At 40.5% G+C, this 23,997-nt stretch overlaps 1 protein-coding gene across 6 annotated transcripts in view; it reads right to left on the reverse strand.

Annotated features, from left to right (window-relative positions):
- Positions 1-5,468: 5,468 nt before the first annotated feature.
- STS (steroid sulfatase) overlaps positions 5,469-23,997 on the reverse strand; it is a 111,184-nt gene continuing 92,655 nt past the window's right edge. For 4 of the 6 annotated variants that reach the window (XM_081001360.1, XM_081001362.1, XM_081001359.1 and 1 more), the window contains one exon: positions 5,469-6,578. In XM_081001360.1, the coding sequence (XP_080857486.1) occupies positions 6,199-6,578 (380 nt within the window). In that variant the 3' untranslated portion in view covers positions 5,469-6,198. The remainder of the gene's footprint in view (positions 6,579-23,997) is intronic. The other 2 variants (XM_081001361.1, XM_081001358.1) reach the window with 1 other exon arrangement.

Raw genomic sequence — 23,997 nt, forward strand, 5'->3', positions numbered from 1 at the left:
AATAGATTGTGTTCATTTTCTTAGCCTCCATTACAATTCTTCCTTTTCTAAAAATGAAAAGGAACTGCTGAAGACATAAACATTTGCATATCAAAAACCCTTAGAATAATCATTTTATACATATCAAACCAGGCAACACATATGCAAACATACACATCCTTTTAAAAAATTGGATTTATTCAACAGTGGTGAAGCATGAAACCAGTTATCATTATTCTATTTGACTAATTAATATTTAATTTATTTCTTCCCTTCATGTTTCCATGTTGAATATGTCACCACAGCACAAATCCACACCACTTGCTCTTTAAAATATTGATATTGTGTTTTGCATTTGCTTTATTGTCTAGTTCTTCATAATACTTGTATTATATTGGTATGTCAGCGCAAGGGAGGGCATTAGACATAGAAGGTTTTGAATTATTTGAGTGTATGGAAGAAAAATCATTCCAATAAAATGGCAATTAAATTTATTTTATAAGTTTGCATTTCACAAGGTGGAGGAAAAAAGTATTTATAATAGCAATGAAGAAGAAATTGAGGTTTCTGAAGAATATTATTTAGTCACTTTGAGTGATATCTAACTAAGTCGTACTTGGAATAGCTTAAATCAATTGATTTCAATGGCCCTGCTGTATGGCTAAGTTTGGTTCTCACCCATTATTTATTTGCTTTCAAAGTTCTATGTGGAAAAAGAAAGGTCACTTGGTTGGCTGCATTAGCTCATTGTAGAAGTGGTTGCAGTCCTCTACAGAAAAAAGCAACAACTTCATCCAAATTCCCATGACCATGATAACCCTTTAGAAGAAGCAGGACCCCTCAGCCTATATTATAATTATTATTACCCCACCCATTTGGCTGGGTTTCCCCAGCCACTCTGGGTGGCTCCCAACTGAATATTAAAAACATGATACAGCATTAAACATTAAAAACTTCCCTAAACAGGGCTGCCTTCAGATGTCTTTGAAAAGTAAGAGAGTTGTTTATTTCCTTGACTTCTGATGGGAGGGCATTCCACAGGGTGGGCGCCACTACCGAGAAGGCCCTCTGCCTGGTTCCCTGTAACCTCACTTCTCACAGTGAGGGAACCGCTAGAAGGCCCTCGGAGCTGGACCTCAGTGTTTGAAGGACGGGGGTGGAGATGCTCCTTCAGGTATACAGGACCGAAGCCGTTTAGGGCTTTAAAGGTCAGCACTATCATGGTTCTCTCAGCATAACAAGAATTTCTTTCTTCTTGGCTTAGAATCTCTAGCATGGAGCTGGGAAGACTATGCAGGACAGGGTACTGCAGAGGCCTTTGAAAACAATGCTTAAGAAATGCTATTCCATGTAGGATGTCAGGAAGACCACAGGGAGAATCCACAAAACGTTTGTTTTTTGCTTCAAGAAGTGCAAGTGGGTTTTCGAAAGATATACAGCTTTTGTTGTTGTTTACTTTTGTTTGATGTAAGCACAATAAGCTAAGAAGGTGCACAATGCCTTTTTTAAACACCTACTGCATCTATAGACATTTAACAGCAGGAAAGCACTTACAATTCTGGCAAGAAGAGAAAACAAACATCAAGGCTCCATGTAGTCAATGGATCCTGTGATTAAATAAAGCATTCAAGCAAGCTGAATGGTCATCACCTATGTTTCAATAGCAATATATAAAAAGACTGCATTGGTTATCCCAGAATTATTTTGTGATATTATACATACATGCCTGGCATGCATCTGGAACAACAAAGGTTTAGGTCAGAGCTTTCCAAACTTTTCATGTTGGTGCCACACTTTTTAGACATGCATAATTTCGCGACACAGTAATTCAGTTTTCCTAGCAAACCAGAAGTTAAACAAACCCCTTTCCAGCCCCAGGAGGAGCGCGGGGAGTATTTGTACAATACACCTACACCCTGTAGCTGACACACTAACGTGTCATGACACACAGTTTGGAAAGCTTTGGTTTAGGTTAAGGCAGTGATTCTCAAAAGTGTGACACACCACACTGATGTGGTGGGAGAGGATGACAAGTGTGATGGGATGATTCAAGGACAATCAAAGAAATATTTAAACATTCCAGTATAGTATAGTAAGTATAGTATGGTATGGTACGCAGGTGGCGCTGTGGTCTAAACCACCAACCTCTTGGGCTTGCTGATTAGGTCGGCAGTTCGAATCCACGCAACAGGGTTAGCTCCCGTTGCTCTGTCCCAACCTAGCAGTTCGAAAGCATACCAGTGCAAGTAGATAAATAGGTACCGCTGTGGTGGGAAGGTAACTGGCATTTCCAAGTGCTCTGATTTCCGTCAAGGTGTTCCATTATACCTGAAGCAGTTTAGTCATTCTGGCCACATGACCCAGACAAACACCGGCTCCCTCAGCCTGAAAGCAGAAATAAGTGCCGCCCCTGACAGTTGCCTTTGACTGGACTTAACCGTCCAGGGGTCCTTTACTTTTACTTAGTTTACTGGTATGGTATAGTGGGGGGGGGGGGCAGTATCCATGCATCTCTTCAATAGCATTGGCTATTTTTCTACAATTCTCCATATTGTTTTGAATAGGGATTTTCAACACTGACAAAACATGCAAGCTCAGAAAAGAGAAAAGCTTCTTTGTGTTGATGAAGAAATGAGAATTTGTTTGTCTCAAATCAGACCAAATATACATGAGATTAAACAGCAAAAGTCAGCTCTTCGAGTTTGTATACATACTTAAGGTATAAATGTAAGAGACTCATTTATAATTATATTTTGGGAATGATTCATGTTCTCATGTAGCTGCATTGCTTTCTATTTTTTTATGGATGTCCCACGAGAAAACTATAAAGTAGTTGTGTTCTGTGTTATAAATCAAACACTGCTAGGAGCTGATTCTTTATGTTTTCCAATTTCTTATCAATAAAAAAGTTGGTGTAGTGCGAGAAAATTTTTCTTCTGGAAGTGTGGCACAGAGAAAAAAAGCTTGAGAACCACTGGGTTAAGGGATAAGGGAAACTACATAAGGGCAAAAATGCACTGGGTTTTCGATGAGCAACATGGGCTCTGTACATAACACTGTTTACTGGAAGCCTAAAGGCACAGATTTGTAGCCAGAGCAGGCACAAGACACAAGTATGTGGGGTTGAACTAGGTCCATGGTTTATTAAATACAGATCTCAGCAAAGGTTTAGGCTATTAAGGAGCAGCAATGACTCTGCTCAACTTGGATGAGCCACTTACCTGCATCAAACCCCTTACCATGAACTTGTTTGGATGTTCTAGCAGGGGAGCGCAGCTATCGTATACCCTTGACCGAAGAACAGTACACTCCTTCTATCTGGGACGGTCGTCCTCTTCCACAGAGCGCGCAGCTTCGGGAGGGACGCACATGGAGCGGTGAGGGAGGAAGGGGACATCCGCCTAGCCAGCCAGATCAGCCGAATCAACCCTGGCGATCAATGGGGTGACAGATGTCGCAGCCAGATCGCCCTCACATCCGCATCAAACCCCTTACCAGCCTCACTTTCTTGGGCCTTTCTGCTCTCTTTTGCAACCACTTTCTCAGCTATTACTTCCTTTCTTTTCTCCTATCCTCTCACATCCTTTATCTTGGATAAGAACAACTCATCCAATAGCAACCTGTTTGTCTACTATGATATTTCTCTGTAAACTATTAAGAGATGCTTCATAATCACAGCATCTGTCAAATTATTATGATATGGCCATTATTTAATTTCAACAAAATGAGCAGTTTCACGTTTAGACTTTTAAAATAAGTGCTTATTAATTTTGCCTTTCCCTTAGGCTGAATTCCTAGGTGCACTTATTTGGGAGCAAGTTCCACTGAACTCCATAGCACTTACTTCTGAGTAGCCATTTACTGTCCATGTCCTGAGAATTTCATTTCCAAAAGCCACTGAATATGACCCAATAGTTTGAATAATTTACATTAGTAAGGTAAGAGATTTACAAATAGCTATGCGTTTTGGCACTCTGCACTACAAAATAATTAAAATGCCTCGTGTTGTAACATAAAGTGCTTCAGTATTATTATAACGCTGTTCAGAGATGATTGTGAATAATTAATATTATCAGCCATTCTCCAACAGCGCCAATCATCTAATGAGATATTATTCATTCTAGTCATAAGTTGATGCTTTCCCCTATTTTGTTTTCAAACTGTGAAGGAAGTATGTATGTTCATTTTCAAGTTACAAAGCCAACCCTAAAATTAGGTAGAATGTGGTGGCCACCTTCGGGGGCAAATCCTGGGTGGTGGGTCTATGTGTGCCACACAGCCTGCCCTGCTCACCCTAAACTGTCCTGTTGCCTTCAAGTTCAGTGAGGGATGCTCTCCACTTTCACCACTGTGGAAATAAAATTCTGCTGCCTGTGTAATCAGGAATTAGGGAGACAAAGCATCTTGTCCATTGCCTCAGGTCAAAAATGTTTTTTGGCAAGCCCTTGTCTTTATATAAGATGCCATCGGGGGCGTGACACAGAAGTTAGCAGAAGGGATATGGTAACAAGGCAATAGGAATCTGGGTGACTCATCTATGAACATCCCTTCAAGTAATTTGGCCACCACAAAGACAGTCGCATTGACCCTTTGAACCTAATGCTTGATAATAACATGTCCATTGCAGTTGATGGTCCTTAAAGGGGGCTGTGGGGAGAATGCTGTTGCACACAGGTCCTGCTTTTCAGGCTTCCCAAAGGCATCTGGTTGGCTACAGTGAAAACAGGATGCTGGACTAAATGGGCCATTGGTCTGATTCAGCAGGCTCTTCGGATGCTGTTATATACTTGTACAATCTTCCAGTCACAAGATGTCCATGTAGGTAGTGCAACTGCAGTGACGTCTGAACATTCCATTTGTTCCTAACATGTCAATGTCTTTGTCATCCGAAACCCTGAAGAACAATAATGGGTGTAAACCACATACATGTGCCATGTATATCTGTAGCATGTGGGATGAGCTGTGTTGAAAAAGCTGTGCCGCAAAGTATACTTTGAAAGAGGTGCTCAAGACAACACTCCCTCCCAATCGTTGGACACGACGGTTGTGTGGAGCTGTGCACACTAGCCCACAACCTCACAATGATAATGACATTGGTGGTCATGTCTGACAGTACTGTAAGAAGAGTTCTTACATGTGTACATCTGTTTGCACACATAGTGCAAACATGTAGGGCCTCATCCTGCTAACATTGAACATGTGGCTGCGGGAGGTGCAGCTAGCAAATATCAGCATTTAGGGGCATCCACCCTCACACTTTCTATAAACACATGAAGGGAAAATACAGATGTGTCCCAAACCTAGCTTAAATGGAGGGGTGGGGTAGTATTCAACTAGATACTTAAAATAAAAGTAATGTCTCTGTGAAGTTAATAACCTACAGGTGTTCTGAAACTAAACTATAATAAGTTTGCAGAACATGGTATCATTTAGAGCAGGGGTCGGCCAGTTCACTCCAGTGGAGATCCCTCTGTGGGCCGGATCACAATTTCTGGCACTGCAGAAGCGAGTCCCCGCACCACACCGCAACAATTTAGTGCAGCGTGAGGGGACTCGCCGAGCGGGCGGCTCAGATTGGGGGCGGCTCGTGGGCCGGTTAAATGACCCTTGTGGGCTGCTTGTGGACCATGGGCCTTAGGTTATCGACCCCTGATTTAGAGCTTGCAGCATCATTGTGCATTTTTTCCCCTGAGGGCCCAACAAAAGCATATACATTTTCAGAGTAAGAGGGGGTTTATCAGCATCTTCCTTTAATTGCCCCCCACCCTCCCCTCAACCAATTTCTTGGCCATTTTAATAGGGTGGAAGCAGCAGTGCCCTGCAGCCAGTTAGCCAGGCTGCCATATATTCCTATAAGAACTTGTTGAGAATGATGCTACATCATGACATGACACCAAAGCATTGTGGATAAAAAAAGATGGTGTCCCCACTGTGTTAATAATGCTGCTGCTGCTTGCTCCATTCCTTGGAAACCTGTTTTCTCTGAAAACGTATACACTTTCATCAGTCCCTCTGCAAGCATCCTTGAAAATGCACGGCCTGTTTATGGAACTATGAATCTGAGAGAGCAATTTTGCACAGCACTAGTATCACTGCACATCACTGACTATTTGAGCAAAACCACCGAGGAGGCTCATTTTTTTAGGCCAAAGTATGATCTGCTCCCCACCCTCATCTTGTTTATCCCCAAAGCATCGGTGTGATTGTACATTAGCGATGTCATGCTTCTGGCAATTTCTTGTTTTCTCTTGACTCATGGTCACAATAGCAAAACTGGAGGAAGGAAGAACAACAGGGCTGAAGCCAGGGCTTCCACAAGATATTTTCCAAGGAAAACTGGTTCGGAACCATGACCAGTGACTTGCTGTGGTTGCTCACTGCCTGTTGAATGACTTGAATGATTTCATGGAAATGACTCTCAGTTTCTGGTGTCAGTGGGTTTTTTTCTTCTGGGTCCTTGGAAAGATCAAAAAGCAACGGTGGGTCATGGTATGTGACTGATTTTCCATAGCAAAAACACACATGATCATCATGGCAGCCATTGGAATCTCCTGGACTGAAATTTGGAGTGAAAAAAAATGCTTTCCAGATAGATTTACCTGTAAGAATGGAGGAGGGGGAAAGAGAAATAACCGTAGAAGATACGTCACAAAGTTATATTCAGAAATGTGAACTATCAGAAATGAAAGAACACACACAGTAGCCATTTATAAAATTCTCTGGCGTGTGCATCTTTCACTCTGACAAACAAACAACGATTTTCAATGTGAAGCTATGATTTGGTTATCACCAGTTCTTGAAAATACTCAAGGGATGTGAGTGTTTGGCAGATTTTCAGTTTGACACATGAAAGCAAGCTGTGTGGACTATCCATTCAACCTCCCCTTCAAACCTCTTTGTGTGTTTTCGCCCTCACAACCTGTGAGAACAGGATACTGAACTAGACAGGCATTTGGTCTGAACAAGCAAGACTCTTCTTATGTTCTTATCTGCTCACACAACACTACTCAGAAAGAACAGAAACATCTCCGTGAGAAAATCTCTCTACGGGACTGCTCAATCCTTTGCATGTGCATAGAATCTCCTTTCCACTGAACACACAGATGTCATATCCTGAGAGAACATTGTCATTGGGGATGGAAAGGAAAGCATTACAACCGTTTTTCTGCAGCTCAGATTTTTATCTGGGCCAATGAAGAATGAATCTGAGACCAGCGATTCCTCAGATCCTCTTGGACACTTTGAACCCCTTTCCCCAACCCAACCATTGATCAGTCCTCCAAGGCCCCTCTCCCTGCCTCCCAACACCATATATCTAGTCACTGATAGGATGGTGTTCTGGTGGGGGCGGGGAGAGAGATCAATATTTCTTTCCTCTTCTTTCCGCTTCTGACACTCGGTAGTTGCCAGGAGTCCTCTAAAATGCTCATTTCCCCAAGAGCTACTGACACTGCTGTCAGGACTGTACGTGTGAACAGCAGGCACCAGCAGTGAAGGTGATGGGGCTGTGCTTTCATAAAACTGTTGTTTCTTTTAAAAGGGGGGTGGGGGTGGGCATAAAGTACTTGATCAAACTGGGGGGGGGGGACATTTTCCCCAAAACATCTTACTCCACTTCTATTGCAAGAGATTTCCCTCACCATCTAGGAATCTCTCTCTCTTTTTAAAAAATACTTTTTATTAAGTTTTCAAAAGCAAACTCAAAAAAGCACATAAGTCAAATTTCCAAAAACAAAGTCCACTTAAACATAAACTCTTGCATCCAGCATCTTAGTGTTTTCTTATTTACACTGCGTTTTGTCGCACTCAGACTTCCTTTCTTCCCTGCTTCAGCTTCCACACATTAACACCTACCCCTACAGATTCTTATTTACCCTCCACCCACATCACAAGATTTAAGTTAATCCTGCTACAGTTTTTAAACTTCTACAATTATTCCGTATATATACTACAAATTTATTTCCACTCCTCTTCGAACTTTGCTACTTTTTGATGTCTAATCTTATTAGTCATTTTCGCCAACTCCGCGTATTCAAACATCTTCTCTTGCCACTCCACTAACGTTGGGATCTCCTGGGATTTCCATTTCTGGGCCACAAGAATCCTAGCAGCAGTCGTAGCATACATAAATAACTTAATCCTCTTTTTTTACTTTATCTCCTATTATCCCTAGCAGGAAGGCCTCTGGTTTCTTTGGGAATGTATATTTAAACAGTTTTTTCATTTCGCTATAAATCAGGTCCCAAAAGTTTTTCATTTTTTTGCAAGTCCACCACATGTGGAAGAGTTCACCATCTTTTAATTTACATTTCCAGCAGGCTTTGTTGCTCACTCTGTACATTTTAGCTAATTTAACCGGGGTAATATATTACCATCTTGGAATCTCAAACTCCATTGCACTTAATCCTATCTACCCTCCATGGTGTCTTCATAGGAATAACATGTCTACTAGTCACATTTATGAATATCACATTTTAATCACAGCTTCTCCAATCTCCCCAAGTAACTGTTTTTGTACTTCAAGATCTCCAAAGAGTAAGGTTACTTGTGTAAATTTATACAGACAGGAATCCTGCATTATACTACTAGCACCACAGATAATGCATGCTTATTATCTGCTAAGCGTCTATAATGTTAATATTTTTTTCTAAATGCTCTTGTCCAAAAATTATGATTCACTATGCAACACACAAAATGGCAGAGAATAGGAAATAGGAAATTGGGAGTTCAATTGGGAGTTTCCTTCAGGTGCTGCTACCACTTGAGAGGATCTAGATGGTGACTAGAAAGAGAATGGCTGCATTCCATTTATGAAACTTCCTCCCCAAAGAAGTGTGCCTGGGCACCAACATTACTATCTTTTTAGCATCAGGTGAATATGGTTTTGACTTTCCAGTTAATCTATTGTTATTTTAATATGTTTTTGTTGTACTTGAGGCATTTTAGATGGATTTTTGTGTTTTGTATATTTATATCAAAAATGAAAACAAATGCATTGTTTAAGCTGTGCCTTCAACTACCGGTATTTATACAACTGGGAACATCACAACACCACGTCTCCACCTTTCCCAACAGATGAAGTGGATTAAGCTGGAGCTGGTTTTAACATTAGACTTGCAAACTGCCTTCTTCTTTTTTAATCAAATGAAAACGTGAGCTCCGAATACTGGCAGTGAATGTATTTCAAGAGTTAATTCCACATGAGACATTTTTCTATCATACATCATTGCTCTCAATATAAGCTATGGGAAAGTTATTCAGTGACAGGCTGACAGAGCTTGGAAATTTCTCGTTGACTCGCTCTGCACTTACACTCAATAATCAAGGTCTTGTGGGTGAGAGGGCTACAGGAGATGAGGGAACAAAAGCCCTGGGCGCAGCTCGGATATCTGAAAATGCAGAGGATCTCTGAGACTGAATTGCCTGCGCAGACAATAAATCACACTTTTGAAATCCTAAGGGGCATTAACAAGGTTTCACTTGTTGCCTTGCTGGAACAAATGTAAGCAGCATTCTCTTCTGCCCTACTATTCTGAAAAAGAATACCAGGCCATCGAGACAGACTATTTCCCACATATTAATTCATCTTCTTTCTTTGTTCAAGAGACTTTCAGAATAACAGGAGGTAGAGGAAATAAATGTCTATGGATAAAAGTATATTTTATGTGCTGCTTTGTGCCTTTAAAACTTTGCTAAGAAGGAAAACTGGGTAATTTTTGTATTCCTGCCCATGCAGACACTACGAAGTTGGTTCTAAGGTGAAACAGACAGTGGTCCAGAAACAGCGACCCCCACATGCAATGCAGCGCCAAATAAATGATTGGGATTGCTTCAAAAGCAATGCTCACTTATTAGATGGTTAAGTGGGGAAGGTGGACCCTAAATCCTAAATCCTAAAACAGGACTGCCAGTAAGGTCAGCTTTGACAATAGCAGTCATCATAGGGAAGGGGTGGGGAACTGATAGTGCATTGGGGGTGATGTGGTACTGGTGCCTCTCCAACCAGCTACACAGTACCAGATCCTTTTTCTGCCCCTGTGCAGATTTTAGTCTTGGGGTGTGTGGTGGGGGGAAGCCATATAGGAAGGTTTTTGCAAGCCTAATTGAAGTGTGGGGAAATTTTGGAGTTGGGGGGGTCACATCTGGGAAGGGAAGGGTTCATGTCCCCCATTAAACCCTCCACTAGAAACATTCTCCCACTGTAATTAAGTTCGACAAATAGAAGGGGAAGAAGTGGAGGCAGTGAGAAATTTTACTTCCTTGGGCTCCATGATCACTGCAGATGGTGACAGCAGCCATGAAATAAAAAGACGCCTACTTCTTGGGCGTATGACAAATCTAGACGGCATCTTAAAAAGCAGAGACATCACCTTGCCAACAAAGGTCCGTATAGTTAAAGCCATGGTTTTCCCAGGAGTGATGTATGGAAGTGAGAGCTGGACCATAAAGAAGGCTGATCGCCGAAGAATTGATGCTTTTGAATTATGGTGCTGGAGGAGACTCTTGAGAGTCCCATGGACTGCAAGAAGATCAAACCTCTCCATTCTTAAGGAAATCAGCCCTGAGAGCTCACTGGAAGGACAGATCCTGAAGCTGAGGATCCAATACTTTGGCCACCTCATGAGAAGAGAAGACTCCCTGGAAAAGACCCTGATGTTGGGAAAGAGGGAGGGCACAAGGAGAAGGGGACAACAGAGGATGAGATGGTTGGACAGTGTTCTTGAAGCTACCAGCATGAGTTTGAACAAACTGCGGGAGGCAGTGGAAGACAGGAGTGCCTGGCGTGCTCTGGTCCATGGGGTCACGAAGAGTCGGACACGACTAAACAACAACAACAAATTAGGTTCAAAAACAGCCTATCTACAAATAAAAGGCAACCCCCTTCTCCCGTTCTTATCTTCCTATGCCAAGCAAGCCTGTTCCTTTTCAAGGAGCCGATTCTGAAGGCTCAGTCCTGTGTTACCCCCTTTATGGCAACTCAAAAGGTATGAGTGGGGTGTGCAGGTGCTGGAGAATCCTTCACTGCGTGGCAATTCATGCTGCTTCTCAACCTGTCATTTGTACAGTACTTGCTAAAAACCATTAAAACATCTAGATGGTCAATGACAGAGATATGGCAATGCATTGAAAAGTACTGTTGTGTTGGACAAGCAGTGTTATTCTGAGTTTTCTCTTCTCCAGAGTTCGAACTGTCTTCAAAATCCAGACAGTTATAAAGGAGGCTGAGCATGCCCGTAAGTGGAGTCAAAGGAAGCAGCAAACAATCTATAAAGCTTCGTAAGGGATTCAAGAGGGAAGGTAAGAAGCATGCTAAAAGCCCAGAGAAACTGGTTTAGGAAGAAGCTGCATCAAAACAGCGCACAAGTAGTGTGAGGGGGAAATAAATTTCAGCTCCACAGCAATGTCATAATGCTCCACTGCATTATGTGACTGTGAAATGCTGCTGTGATGCTTGACAACAGCAACAGAGCATTAATAGATGCCTTTCTCGTCATTATAGAAAAGTAAAATGCAGTAGCTGGATGCTACTTTAGTGGAATGACCAATATAATATGCTGTCAGACACAAAGAGCTGTCAGAATTGTAATCTGTAAATTTGATGAACTGTTATAAGGCTGGTCATTAAAAGGAAGGCTGCTCTCTGTACGTCTCCCAGCTGGTATATAATCTCATTGTGTCAGAAGATCATTGCAAGGATTCAATTAATCTTCCAGCAATTAATAATCCCTTTGTTCTGGTAAATTCCTGTTAAGAGTGAGGCTTCATTAGATACTGGAATTGTTCAATGCCATTATTTAATGAAATCTGCAATCGTAAATGAAGAATCAAACTATTTTAACACATAGACTTCCTTCCCAGTGTGCCGTTGCAGTCTGCAAAAATGAAATAGAAAAATGTTCTCTGTTTTGAAAATGGGATCAGGTGCATCAGGGCATCCCTGGCTTTCAGTAGGTTGTTCGATAAGAGTCTTAAACCAGCATGTTAAGTCAAAGACTTGGGGCTGAAGGCCCATGACACAAATTTGCATATACAACATACAGTAAAGTAGTTCCATTAGTGCAAGGACTTATGGATGTGCTAAAGTCTGTCCCTTCCTCTCCTTTCCCTGAAGGCGCCATCTAGTGGGGCGGGGGACCTCCCAATTTTCAAGGATGGGACCAGCGCCCCCCAAAATTTCATGGCTGTTGTACCTGTCAGGATGCCATGCACCATGCACGAGTGATGTCAGCATGCAAGGCGTGCGTACAGCCCTGACCCCTCAATTGTGGGCGCAAGCTGGCACACTTGTCTCCCTGTGTGCTCCCTAAAAGGGTTCTGTGCTTTTTCCAGAGAAAATTTGGAGAGGGTGCAGGGCTGCACAGAAAGAAGAAAGGGAGGGGAAGCTTTATTGCACAAATGGAAATCCTTGTACAAATGGAACTGCTTCATTGAGCACCACCTTAAATGAATAGGTGCAAACTGACTACACAATCCTTGCCACATTACTCAGAAATAAGTCCTATTCAGTTCAATGGGGCCTACTCCCAGGCAATTGTGTTAGGACTGCAGCCTTAGGCAGACTTGCAGGAAAGAAAAAACAAAACAAAACCAGGCTTGCTCTAACCTATGGGATGTCAGCAAAATTTTCTGGGTCTATCCTATCCACTTCTCTCGTCACTCATTAATAGTATTCACACATGATATTCAGCATCCAAACATCAGCAAATGGAAAGCAGGAAAATGCCTTGCATTTGCTTGTTTGAAGTCAAAGATGGTAATAAACAGCATTAGCGTGGAGAAAAAATACATTTATTTGAGGTCTGCTAATTTTTTTAATATAACTGGCATCCACATAATTAAACTGCAATTTACCTAATTATTTTTAGGTAGGCTACTTTCCTGAAACAGAGGGAAGATGACCAGCAGTCAAATAAGACCAGAATGCATCAGGATATAAATAAGTCTTCCTCAAGGCTGAACAATTGCAATGCCTCTGATAACACAGAGCAAAGTCAATAAACTATCATATGACGGCTTTTCATGCTTGTCAAGAGAAACACATTTCCACAGAAAATAGCGTGAGAAGAAGTATGCATCAGTTGATTAGAGGAAATTTTTCTTAGACTCCATCTCAGCAGTTTGACAATATCTGCTTAACTAGAAATGCTCTCCTCCCCTTTGACAGTTATGTAATTTCACAGTTACCAAGTCAAATATCCAAAATGTGTCACACAAATTCCTCCATGGCTGCTTCACGGTGGCCATTAAATGGAAAAATTAAAAAGCATAATAAGGAATCTTAGCTGAGCTGCACTCCCATTTGCTTTGCCTCCTTTAGCTGTTCTGACAGTCAGGGTCATGCTTGGGCTTTCTGATACTTATGCCTACTTTTCTGTTTTCTGGACAAGTTTAGTCAAGGTCAGGAGCACAGATGGGTAACCTGTGGTCCCCCAGATGTTGTTGTACTACAACTCCCATAATCCCTGACTCTTTGCCATGCTGGCTGGATCTGATGGGAGCTGGATTGCAACATTTGGAGGGCTACGGGTCCTCATCTCTCATGCAGAGGAAAAATAAAACTAATCTCCTGTGGGGTCAAGGAAAGAATTCAAAAAGAAAATAAAACAAGAGAAGAACATGTTTCTAAGAAAAATATTGACCAGACATGCCTGTGGGGGTGGAACAAAAGCTTTGGAACTCGTCTATCTCAAAACAGCCCATGGGATAGCCAGACATTCAAAAATAAGAAGCTTCCAATTATATAAAGTTACACTGGCATAGCTCTTCACAGAACAAACACACACACACAGAGAGAGAACTAGAAAGAGTCTTTTAAGTCCAGTGCCAAACCTTCAACCATTAAATCTCTGTATAGTCGTACCTTGGTTGACGAAAGCCTTGCGAGTCGAACGTTTTGGCTCCCGAAAGCCGCAAACCTGGAAGTGAGTGTTCCGGTTTGTGAACGTTCTTTGGAACCCGAATGTCTGGCGTGGCTTCCATGGCTTTGTATGGGCTGCAGGAGCTTCCAATTGGGAGCCTCCACAGCCAATTGGAAGCTGCACCTTGGTTTCCAAACGTTTTGGAAGTCGAATGGCCTTCCAGAACAGTTTCTGTTCGACTTCCAAGGTACAACTGTATTCAATTTAAAGTACAATAAAGATCATTTGTAGAATGAGTGGTGCTCAGGTGACTCAAGCAACTGAAGGCAACACAGTAGGTACCCAAAGACTCATTTGTTTCTTGGTGTGGTTGTGGTAAAGGGATATTACACAATCTCTAAGTTTCTTCCTTCCATAGTTTACTATCTATGCTGCTGAATGTGTATCCAGACATTCTGTAATTCAGTCAATCTTTTCTTTTAACCAATAATGTTGCACTAAAGAAGTTTATATAAACATTTATGTCCATGATTTCCCTAATATATGAATATTATTTGAAGCCATGAAAGATGCTTTGATTTTTGAACATGAGACCATTAGGAGGCAAGGCAGATGCTCTGCCATTCAGCTACAGCCTCTCCCTAACTTGTTACTATTTACCCACCCCAATAGGTTAAATGAATTGCCTGGCATTAAATGCTACTGTCCCTTTTGCAATTCTTAAGCAGCATTCAACTAAGTGTTACTCAGAGTAGACCCACTGACATGAATGGACCTAACTTAGTCATGTTTGTTAATTTCAATTGGTCTATACTGATTGAAACTTAGTTGAACCTGACACTCTCAACATAACCCACCCCAAAAATGAAAATTTGCAAGCAAGAATCCATTTCTTGGACAGCCTTCTCTGCCCCCATTCCCCACTGTCTGTTATGTTCTACTAGTTTCTTAAAATTATGCATGTAAATAAAATACACTACATTTTCTAAGGGTTACAGAACTGGAACACACTATTATTTTCTTGGTAAATCCCACTTGCAGTTCTCACACTACATTGCCTAGTCCTCTGCCTTGATGGATGGAGATTTCTAATAAAGCTTTCAGGTTACAATATTTCTTTTCCTTTTATTATGGAAGACAGTGGTGCTTACATTTTATTGGCAGAGTTCTTTCATTTCACTTTAATCTCATAAATGCTCGAAGTGGACTTCCTCATCTCCATGAATTCCTGCAGCACTTTTAGAAAAACCCACCCGGCCAATATAGCAACTAAAAGCCATTTGGTTAATTTAGTATCTCGTAAGTTCCAAATTAGTAGATTTGAGAAGCAAGGCTTGGGAAGAATTTATAGGTTTAACTAAAACCCTGTTTAATTCAACTGTTAGACCATGGAGAAGATATTCATCTATAGTAACTCCATCCCCTGTTCACAAAAGTGGATTGTGCACAAATCTATTTTTTGAAGCAGGGAAGGCTGAATTGAAAAAAATTATTTTTTCATCTTTCTGAATCTAGATTTGCACATTTTTTTGCAGCAATTTATTTTTTTGTTTTAAAATATACATCAAAATTCATCAGCATGTAAATTTCTCCTAACATTGATGTACATTTTGTGGCAGTTATGACAACCTGGTGGAAATAGAACAATTTTTCCAAAATCAACAGCTACATAGAACTTGTTTTTATATAGAAAAGTATTTAGGTATTAGATAAGGTTTTATAGAAAAAATATTAAATATATTTTGGAAAAGTGCACTGGATCTACTGCACTTTAAGTTTAAAAATGGTACTCATAGAGTTAATTCAGATAATTAGGGAAGAACTGTGTACAGAGCAATATGTCAGGTTAAACATATCTGTATTGGGAAAGAGGAACGAGTGGGAGATTTCCACTTGTAAATATCTGCATCTCAAATGCCTGAACTGAACTCTGCTGTTAATAAGGTGCTGTATTTAACATACCAGCATATTGTTCCTGGGGAACTCAGAGTGGAAAGTGGTATATAAATTGTTCAAGTAATAATGTAACAATGATATAATTAATGGTGTAAAATAAATAATTTACACATTTATTAATTATGTTTGTTGTCCCTTCTGGGTTGCAACAAACGCCTGTGAATGACTTACTTTATTTTTAACTCTATTATGTAAATCCATAATTCAACAGGGCTGGATGTAGAAAGAAAGAAGAAAGATTTCACAAATATATTTTACAGTGCCAATGTTTTTCTTTTTTAAAAAATGAATTAGCCTCCTTAAAACATCTGTGTTGATATATGATAATTCAGACCTGTCAACATTTCTCTCGCCTCACAGACATTCCTAATTTAGCTCAGGGTGGTTTTAGCTCAGGATGGTTTTAATTCAAACTGATGCTAGGAACAGTATTTAGTTCTAACGCACTTCCCCACTACGTTAAACTTTAATCAATTAATTATGCTGTTTTAATTCAGAACCCATTCACTGCCTCAGTAAATATCACTAATAAATGAATTTTAAAGCACTGCTGTATGGCTGTCATCAAGAACCCTGCCAGGTTCTACATAATATGTTCCACTTTGTTTCTCCAGTGTGTTAGTTCCTCTTCATATTATTGTACATCTCCACCTTCATTATTCTTACTTGTTTCTAATTGTTGAGAAATAGCATGGCACAGTGGGAGTATCTCAGGCTACTTCCAGACTACCCATATTTTAAATTATAGATATGCTTTCTTGGCCATGTGGAACAGACACTGGGAAGTCTAAACACCTTCCTGGTTCGCTTCTCCAGGCCAGCTGCAAAGTCAGCCTGTAGCTACCCAGGAGAAAAACATCTCCTGGAAGCTCCTTAGAGTATATCCAGATGGCAACTTTGAAGGGGAATGTGAACTTACACAGTCTGGAGTATCATTATACCATTGCAAGTGAAACATGTCTGCATTTTGTAGGTACTTCCAGGAAGTACACAGCCAGATGACCTATGCATAGGCCCCTGAACAATGTGTTACCATACAGGAACAACTCGCGCCAACAGAAATTTTCTGCTACAAAACTTAAAAGCCAAGTGTTCTGTTGTTCTCAGCCACGCAGAAGATCCAGAAGTGGAATGGAAAGTCCATAGTCTTTTCCCTTTCCTTTCCTGTCTTCACATGCTAGCTTATCTCTGGCTACATGTGGAGCCCTAACCGACACCCGAAAACCGAATAAGCTCTATAGTTTATGTGCTTCATCCCCAGTGGCCCAGCATCAGTGTAACAAGAATCCTGTTTATCTAAACAGCAGAGGGTTCATATGCAATTCCACTAGCTTAGGTTGTACTATAGTATATCCTGAGCTAGGGGAGTGAGAAGTTGCTTCTCTAAAAAAGATTAATGAAAACTGAAAGAAAAAGAGAGAGAGGCAATATCCATTCTGAGAAGCCTGTTGCTCCGTTCTGCTGTGTTGTGTAGTAATGTAAGCATAATGAATACATTTGACATTTCACATATGAAACTACTGTAGCATTCATTTGCCAGATGACAGCGAGTACAATTAACAACCTTTTGGTATATCATATGCTTAGAACTTCATCAATTTTTTGTGAATCAAATGTACTGCTTCCTTATTTCTTACTCCAGCATTTGAAGGACCAAAATATTAGATAAAGTTCAAGGAAGCAAAAGTATGCTCTAGTAACTGTGTTTTTCCTATCAAGATGAAAAGTCAGCCAGAAGGACTGAACTGGACTAGACAGAAATGGGAATTTATCAGCTTGCTGCAACTAGTACTACTAGCAGTTACCAGTGACTGCTGGTAATCGAAAACAGATAACATGCCTAGCTATAGTGTACAGGCTGAAAATTTCTTGGCTACACTGGCATGTGTATGTCTCTATACAATCTATACAAATTGACGCCAGGGTACTTGAAGGACTCTCTCCCCTTCAAGGAATCTGTCATTTAAGATCAGCTGTTGTGCCCCACTCGTGTGTGCCTTTGCTTTGTAAGGCACAGTTGGTGGCAATGCATGAGAAGTCTTTCTTTATGGTGGCACCTGGTATGTCAGGTGTCTCTAATCGTTTTGGACCAGTGAGAATATTTCAAGTTTTGGCAGAAGGTTGTGAGGGAGGGAGTCCCAAAATGGCTGCCATGCAGTGTGTGGCCTAAGCTAAGGCTGCTATGGGGGCATGGTATAACCCGAAATTGCTGCCAGGGAGAACATGGCATTAAAAAAAATTAGAGAGACAACCAAACCTGACAACCATCTGTTTACCATAGGATGTCAGCTATGTCCTGATTGTGGAAATCACATAATATTGATTACACAGAGGGAGAGAGATGGCGTTGCTATCTAATAACAACAGGGAGCATTCCTCAGTTGTGTTGGCATCCATCTGTCTTGTGAGACAACAGAGTGTGCCTCCAGGGGAGAAGTGAAACCGCTGCATTAGCAGCAACCAAGTGATCTCCCTGGGGCACAAGTCCGGGCAGTGTGTATGGAGTATGGTCCTGGGCTTCCCATATGGCTTCACTGATGTGGTTCCACTTTGGTTGGAATGTCCACTTTCTTTCCTATCCCCCTGAGCCCCTTCTGCACACTCCATATTTTAATTGATTGTTTGATTGAATGAATTTATATACTGCCCTATACCTGAAGGTCTCAGGGCGGTTCATAGCAGCTCCATAACATGACCCCTCCAAAACAGGGGAAGGAAAGAAAATTGAAGTCCCACTGTGCACAGCATTGCATACAACCAGTGCTATTTCTCTAGAAAAAGAAGTGCAAGAGCTCACCATGAACACCTCCCTTGTTGTCTTATACAGTGGTTGCTAGGGTTGCGAATGTGATCCGTGCGAGAGGCACAGGCACGGGTTGCGATTCGGCGTTTCTGCGCATGCGCAAAGCACGATGTAGCGCTTCTGTGCATGCACGACCACCAAAAGCCAGAAGTAACCCATTCTAGTACTTCCTGGTGTCGGCGGTCTGCAACCTAAAGCGGCTGTAACCTGAGGTAAGACTGTAATGGCAATGGCGCCCACCTGAGAATTCTGCGAGTTGCAGCTGAAAAAAAGCCCTGGATACAACCCAATCCTATTCAAACAAGCTTTTGATTCTGTTACTGCTTAATGTAGTGGTTGTGAATGCTGCAGTTTGTGTTCCTGTGTTCCACTGCTGTTCTTAGTTTAATAATTTGTGCTTTATTGGGTAGAATTAGGGTTGTTTTTACACTTCCATTTATGTCTTTAAGCCACTTTGAGCAACTCCTTTCTGGAAGGGGAACACAGAGTATAATTCTTTTAAATAAATCACATACACACACACAGTTTTGTGACTAAGTAGGAATTTGAACCAAAGCTTCCCAATCCTGTTTTGGCACTAATGATTACATTATGCTGGATTTTAAAAAATATTTGTGTTGCTTGTTTTTCCCCCAAAAGGATATAAGCATGTGCTATAAAAGAGAAATATATTTATTTCTTCTTAATAAAATAGAAGTTTGTAGTATAGAAAAGGAATCTTGATAGGTAACATAAACCCAGATATACTGTTGCTGATGAATCAATTGTCTTGGCATTTATCAGCATTACAATAATGCTTTTCTTATGAATACTAAACCAACGTTAGACTTATTAAATCTTTTTGATGCATAGTTCCAAAGAATGTTTACAAGACACAAAGGAATTATTGGGTATATCTGTTTATGTTAACTTTGTTTGTCTTCAGTGAGAAAAAAATACCTTAGAAAATGAGATTCAGCGGCCATACACATTAGTATAGACTCATTTGCTCCAATATGACTACAACTCTGTAAATGGCCATTAAACGATCCCCTGAGTTTGAGTGATGCAAATGTCCCACGTAACCACAGATCTGCTCCTTATCGGGTGACTGCTCTCCTTGTAATGAAGTTGTCAAAGCAATACATTTTTAATAACTCTGATTCATAGGCCAATAAAGTTCCAGAGCTTTTGCTCATGGTATTTTAAAACCCTACTCCTTTATTTTAATTTTTCCAACCATAACATAAAAATTGCATCTGAGAACAGAGAAATGCAGATCTTGAAAAGGATTGGGTACAAAAAAAGGCTGAAAAAAATAGATATGGGGGAATTACCACATGCAGTTTCTCCTTTCATTGAGGCACTAGGAAGAAGAAAAAGCTATACATGACATTACACTCCACATTCAGTGTACATGGATATCTTTTCTTCTACCTAGTCCACACACAATCTGGATCTGTTGCACATTTTATGCCCCTGAATAGCATGTTAAAAAAAAGTTTTGCTCCAAAAACAAAATGTCATTGCAGATTGATTCCCAGTGGTTCTATCTGAAAATAGATGGAGGAGTATATCCAGACTGCCCATTGGCATTATGGGTGGGTGTATACCATGGTCGCAGTTACCATTTCCTTCCTCATTCATCTGGGGCACATGCAGGGAGGAAGTGGTATGGAGAACTTAATCAAAGGGAGGGTTTTCATAAGAGTATCAAATAACCACAGCCATTGTTGTAGATGGCAGGATCTAAAACCAATCTAGATTAAAAGCAGCATGTTGAAGATCTTCAGGCACAATTCCATACTAAGAAAAACTATTTTTTTTGCACTGCAAATGGAAAGGCGCACACAGCCCCGGGCACCCTATATTATACCACAAGAGAAAAAGATTGTCTGAGTTTCTGATACACGATGAGCACAGCATATACAACAATGGCACAATCTGCACTGAAGAGAGAACAGTGAAAATGGGGGAAGCATTCTCATCTTAGAACAAGTTGAATCATTCAAGCAGATCTGCGCTAACAACTTATTATTGTATTCCTTATTTGGTAGAGTCTTAGCCCCAACACTGTTCTAATAGGCACTCTGAAATTCTCCCGTTGTGGCTCTGAACTGTTACAGCCTAAAGCATCTGCGTCATCCAGGCGGGGTGGGTTGGGGAAGAAGCTGGTGCAGATATTAGCAACCTCCTATGCATGGTGAACATGAGTGTAGCCTAAGGAACATGTGTTCTCAGTACCCTGTGAAAGGAATCCTGAGCAACCTTGGTATGACACACATACTGTGATTACTAGATATGATAAATGACCATGCCTAAAAGCAAGATCTGGTGGAAGATGTATGTGTTGTCAGTCACTTTTGAAAGCTTACCATAACATTATGAAATTTGATGTAATATGTGGAAGTCGTAAGTTGCCCAGAAAGTCCACTGTGTTCACAGTTAACTTAAAAATAAAATGAAATGAAACTTGGGGGGGGGGGATAGATACATTAAAAGTTACATTTCAAGGGAGAATGAGGAGGATCACATGTTTCTAGGATGCTTGGATAATTTTCAAAACCATTATCATATACAGAATGCATACCACACATTAGGTAAGTTACAAAAAAAACAAAACCTGAAGGCTGAAATTCTATACATGCTTATCTGGGAAAGTCCTGTTCAATGGGTCTTTTTTAATTATTATTATTATTATTATTATTATTATTATCCTTCATTTGATATGCTGCCTGTTAGCCAGTTGGGGCACAATTTTTTAGGGACGTAATATACAAAGAAACAGATGGTGGTGAAATAAACAGATGACGATGACTGAAACTTGTACATCACATTTGAAAAGCTAAGGATGTGTATTCCTAAACATACCGTACTTTAGTTGGATGTAACATCTGCTGATATCAGTGTAAGGTTTACTTTGATGTAAATGTCTTTAGAGGTGGGGGCAAAAGTAGATGAGATGCTAAATGTATGGCCCCTAACAAAAACCAACAGAAAGGCAATGTATTGATGTTCAGTTTTTAAAGAGAGTGAGGTTGGGAGAATGAAGTGCATGGCTGCCATTTTGACAGCAACAACAGATTTGGTACCATATCTATTCAGTGCCTTTACTTGCTAGCAATGCATTTCCTTGACCAAAATTTTATGGTGCGATTTTCTTATTATTTACCAACAACATTTGGCAGCATGAGAGCAGTGTTGTACAGAGCAGCTGAAAAACTGGAAAGGCAGAGAGATGACAACAAAACCATCACAAAGAGCAATTCTCTGAATGCCCAGCCTGATAAAATCAACCACACATCAGAATAAGAGAGCTAAAGAACTGCAGAGATATTTTCTTTGTATAACTGTAGTGTGCTGGAAGGAGATAAGCCCACATGGAGGACCTTTTGGTATCTTGAGAATGTTCTCTGTGAACATTTTTCTATTCTGTCCACAGGGGAAAGGGTTTTTTAAAAAAATGAAGATCGGTACTGGACAAGAGACCAGTCGCTCAAGTTCTCTCTGGAGGCTAGCAGCTTGAAAGAGGCATGAACAATGTCTTACCGCTTGCCTCTGCTCCCAAGATAAAGCAATGTGAAACTATCAGGGCTGCAATCGGCCAGGCATCTATCTATTACACAGTGTGAAGAAGCTCAAGCGGACGATGCAACAGGAGTGAAGAATAGCAGGTTCTGCACTTGGGAACATGCTGGGAGGAAATCTGCTATGTCTTTCCAAAAGACCTGAGACGAGGCCAAGGAAAGGCTCTTTTCCCCACTGTGGCTTTTCAAAGGAAGCATCTCATTCTTCCTAGAAACATATTACTGAACCCAGAAGGATGTCTGAAGAACCCTCTCTCTCTCTCACGCAGCAAATGGTACTTATGGTGAAACCATTCAGAGGAATCAAAAAGGGAAGTGGAGGAGAATGATTGAATCCTGGATCTGTTTGTTGTGTTCTTTATGAGAGGCAAAATCTCTACCCCTAAACATGCCATCATTTCCCTCTTCCTAGGTCCCTGTACTTCTCTCTCCCAGTCTCTGTGAACTTGTGAGAACTAGTGCCCTGGCTCTGCCTACTGACAAGTTTGTTTTTTTCTTTTTGGAAAATGATATTTATTGAAGTTTCAAAAAAGGTTACAAAAATAGGAAAAAGAAAAGAAAAAAAAGAAAAAATACAAAATACAGAAAAGTAAAAGCACTTAAAAACAAATCAATCTTTCCATGTCTTGTCTTTCATTTACTTGTTTCCCTGACCTCCTCACACCTCCCTTTTTTGTATTCCAGTTCAGTTAGCTAATTCAGCAAATCCTTTCCCTCTTTGTTTTTATCCTAATCCTTTAACTTAATATATTGTAACTTTAGATTCTCACCTGTTAACAATCCATTTTTACATACTCCTTTGTAATATTGCTGCTAAAACCACATAACTTCATTCTGACATCATTCTAACATTCATTAATTTTACAGTATTTCTGTAAATAGTCTTTAAATTTCCTCCAATCTTCTTCCACCGACTCTTCTCCCTGGTCTCGGATTCTGCCAGTCATTTCCGCCAGTTCCATATAGTCCATCACCTTCATCTGCCATTCTTCCAGGGTGGGTAGATCTTGTGTCTTCCAATGTTGTAGCATACATAAAGAAAGTTCTATCCTTCTTTGACACCAATTGGCCAACCATGCCCAGGAGAAAGGCCTCTGGTTTCTTCAGAAAGGTATATTTAAATACCTTTTTCATTTCATTATAGATCATCTCCCAGAAAGCCTTAATCCTTGGGCACGTCCACCAAAGGTGAAAGTATGTGCCTTCAGTTTCTTTACATTTCCAACATTTATTATCGGGCAAATGATAGATTTTTGCAAGCTTGACTGGTGTCATGTACCACCTGTATATCATTTTCATAATATTCTCTCTTAAGGCATTACATGCCGTAAACTTCATACCTGTGGTCCATAACTGTTCCCAGTCAGCCATCATTATGCTATGTCCAACATCTTGTGCCCATTTAATCATAGCAGATTTCACCGTTTCATCCTGAGTATTCCATTTCAACAGCAAGTTATACATCTTTGACAAAATCTTGGTTTTGGGTTCTAACAGTTCTGTTTCCAATTTTGATTTTTCCACCTGGAAGCCAATTTTCTTGTCCAAATTATATGCCTCCATTATCTGATAATAATGAAGCCAATCTCGCACTTTATTTTTTAGTTTTTCAAAACTCTGCAATTTCAATCGGTCTCCCTCTTGTTCCAAAATTTCCCAATATTTCGGCCATTTGGCCTCCATATTGAGCTTTTTCAAAGCTTTCGCTTCCATCTGTGACAACCACTTTGGGGTTTTATTTTCAAGTAGGTCCTTGTATCTTATCCAGACATTAAACAATGCTTTCCTGACAATATGATTTTTAAATGCTTTATGTGCTTTGACCTTGTCATAC

Source organism: Podarcis pityusensis (assembly GCF_964106645.2).
Source record: "Podarcis pityusensis genome assembly, chromosome: 4".
Taxonomy (NCBI): Eukaryota; Metazoa; Chordata; class Lepidosauria; order Squamata; family Lacertidae; genus Podarcis; species Podarcis pityusensis.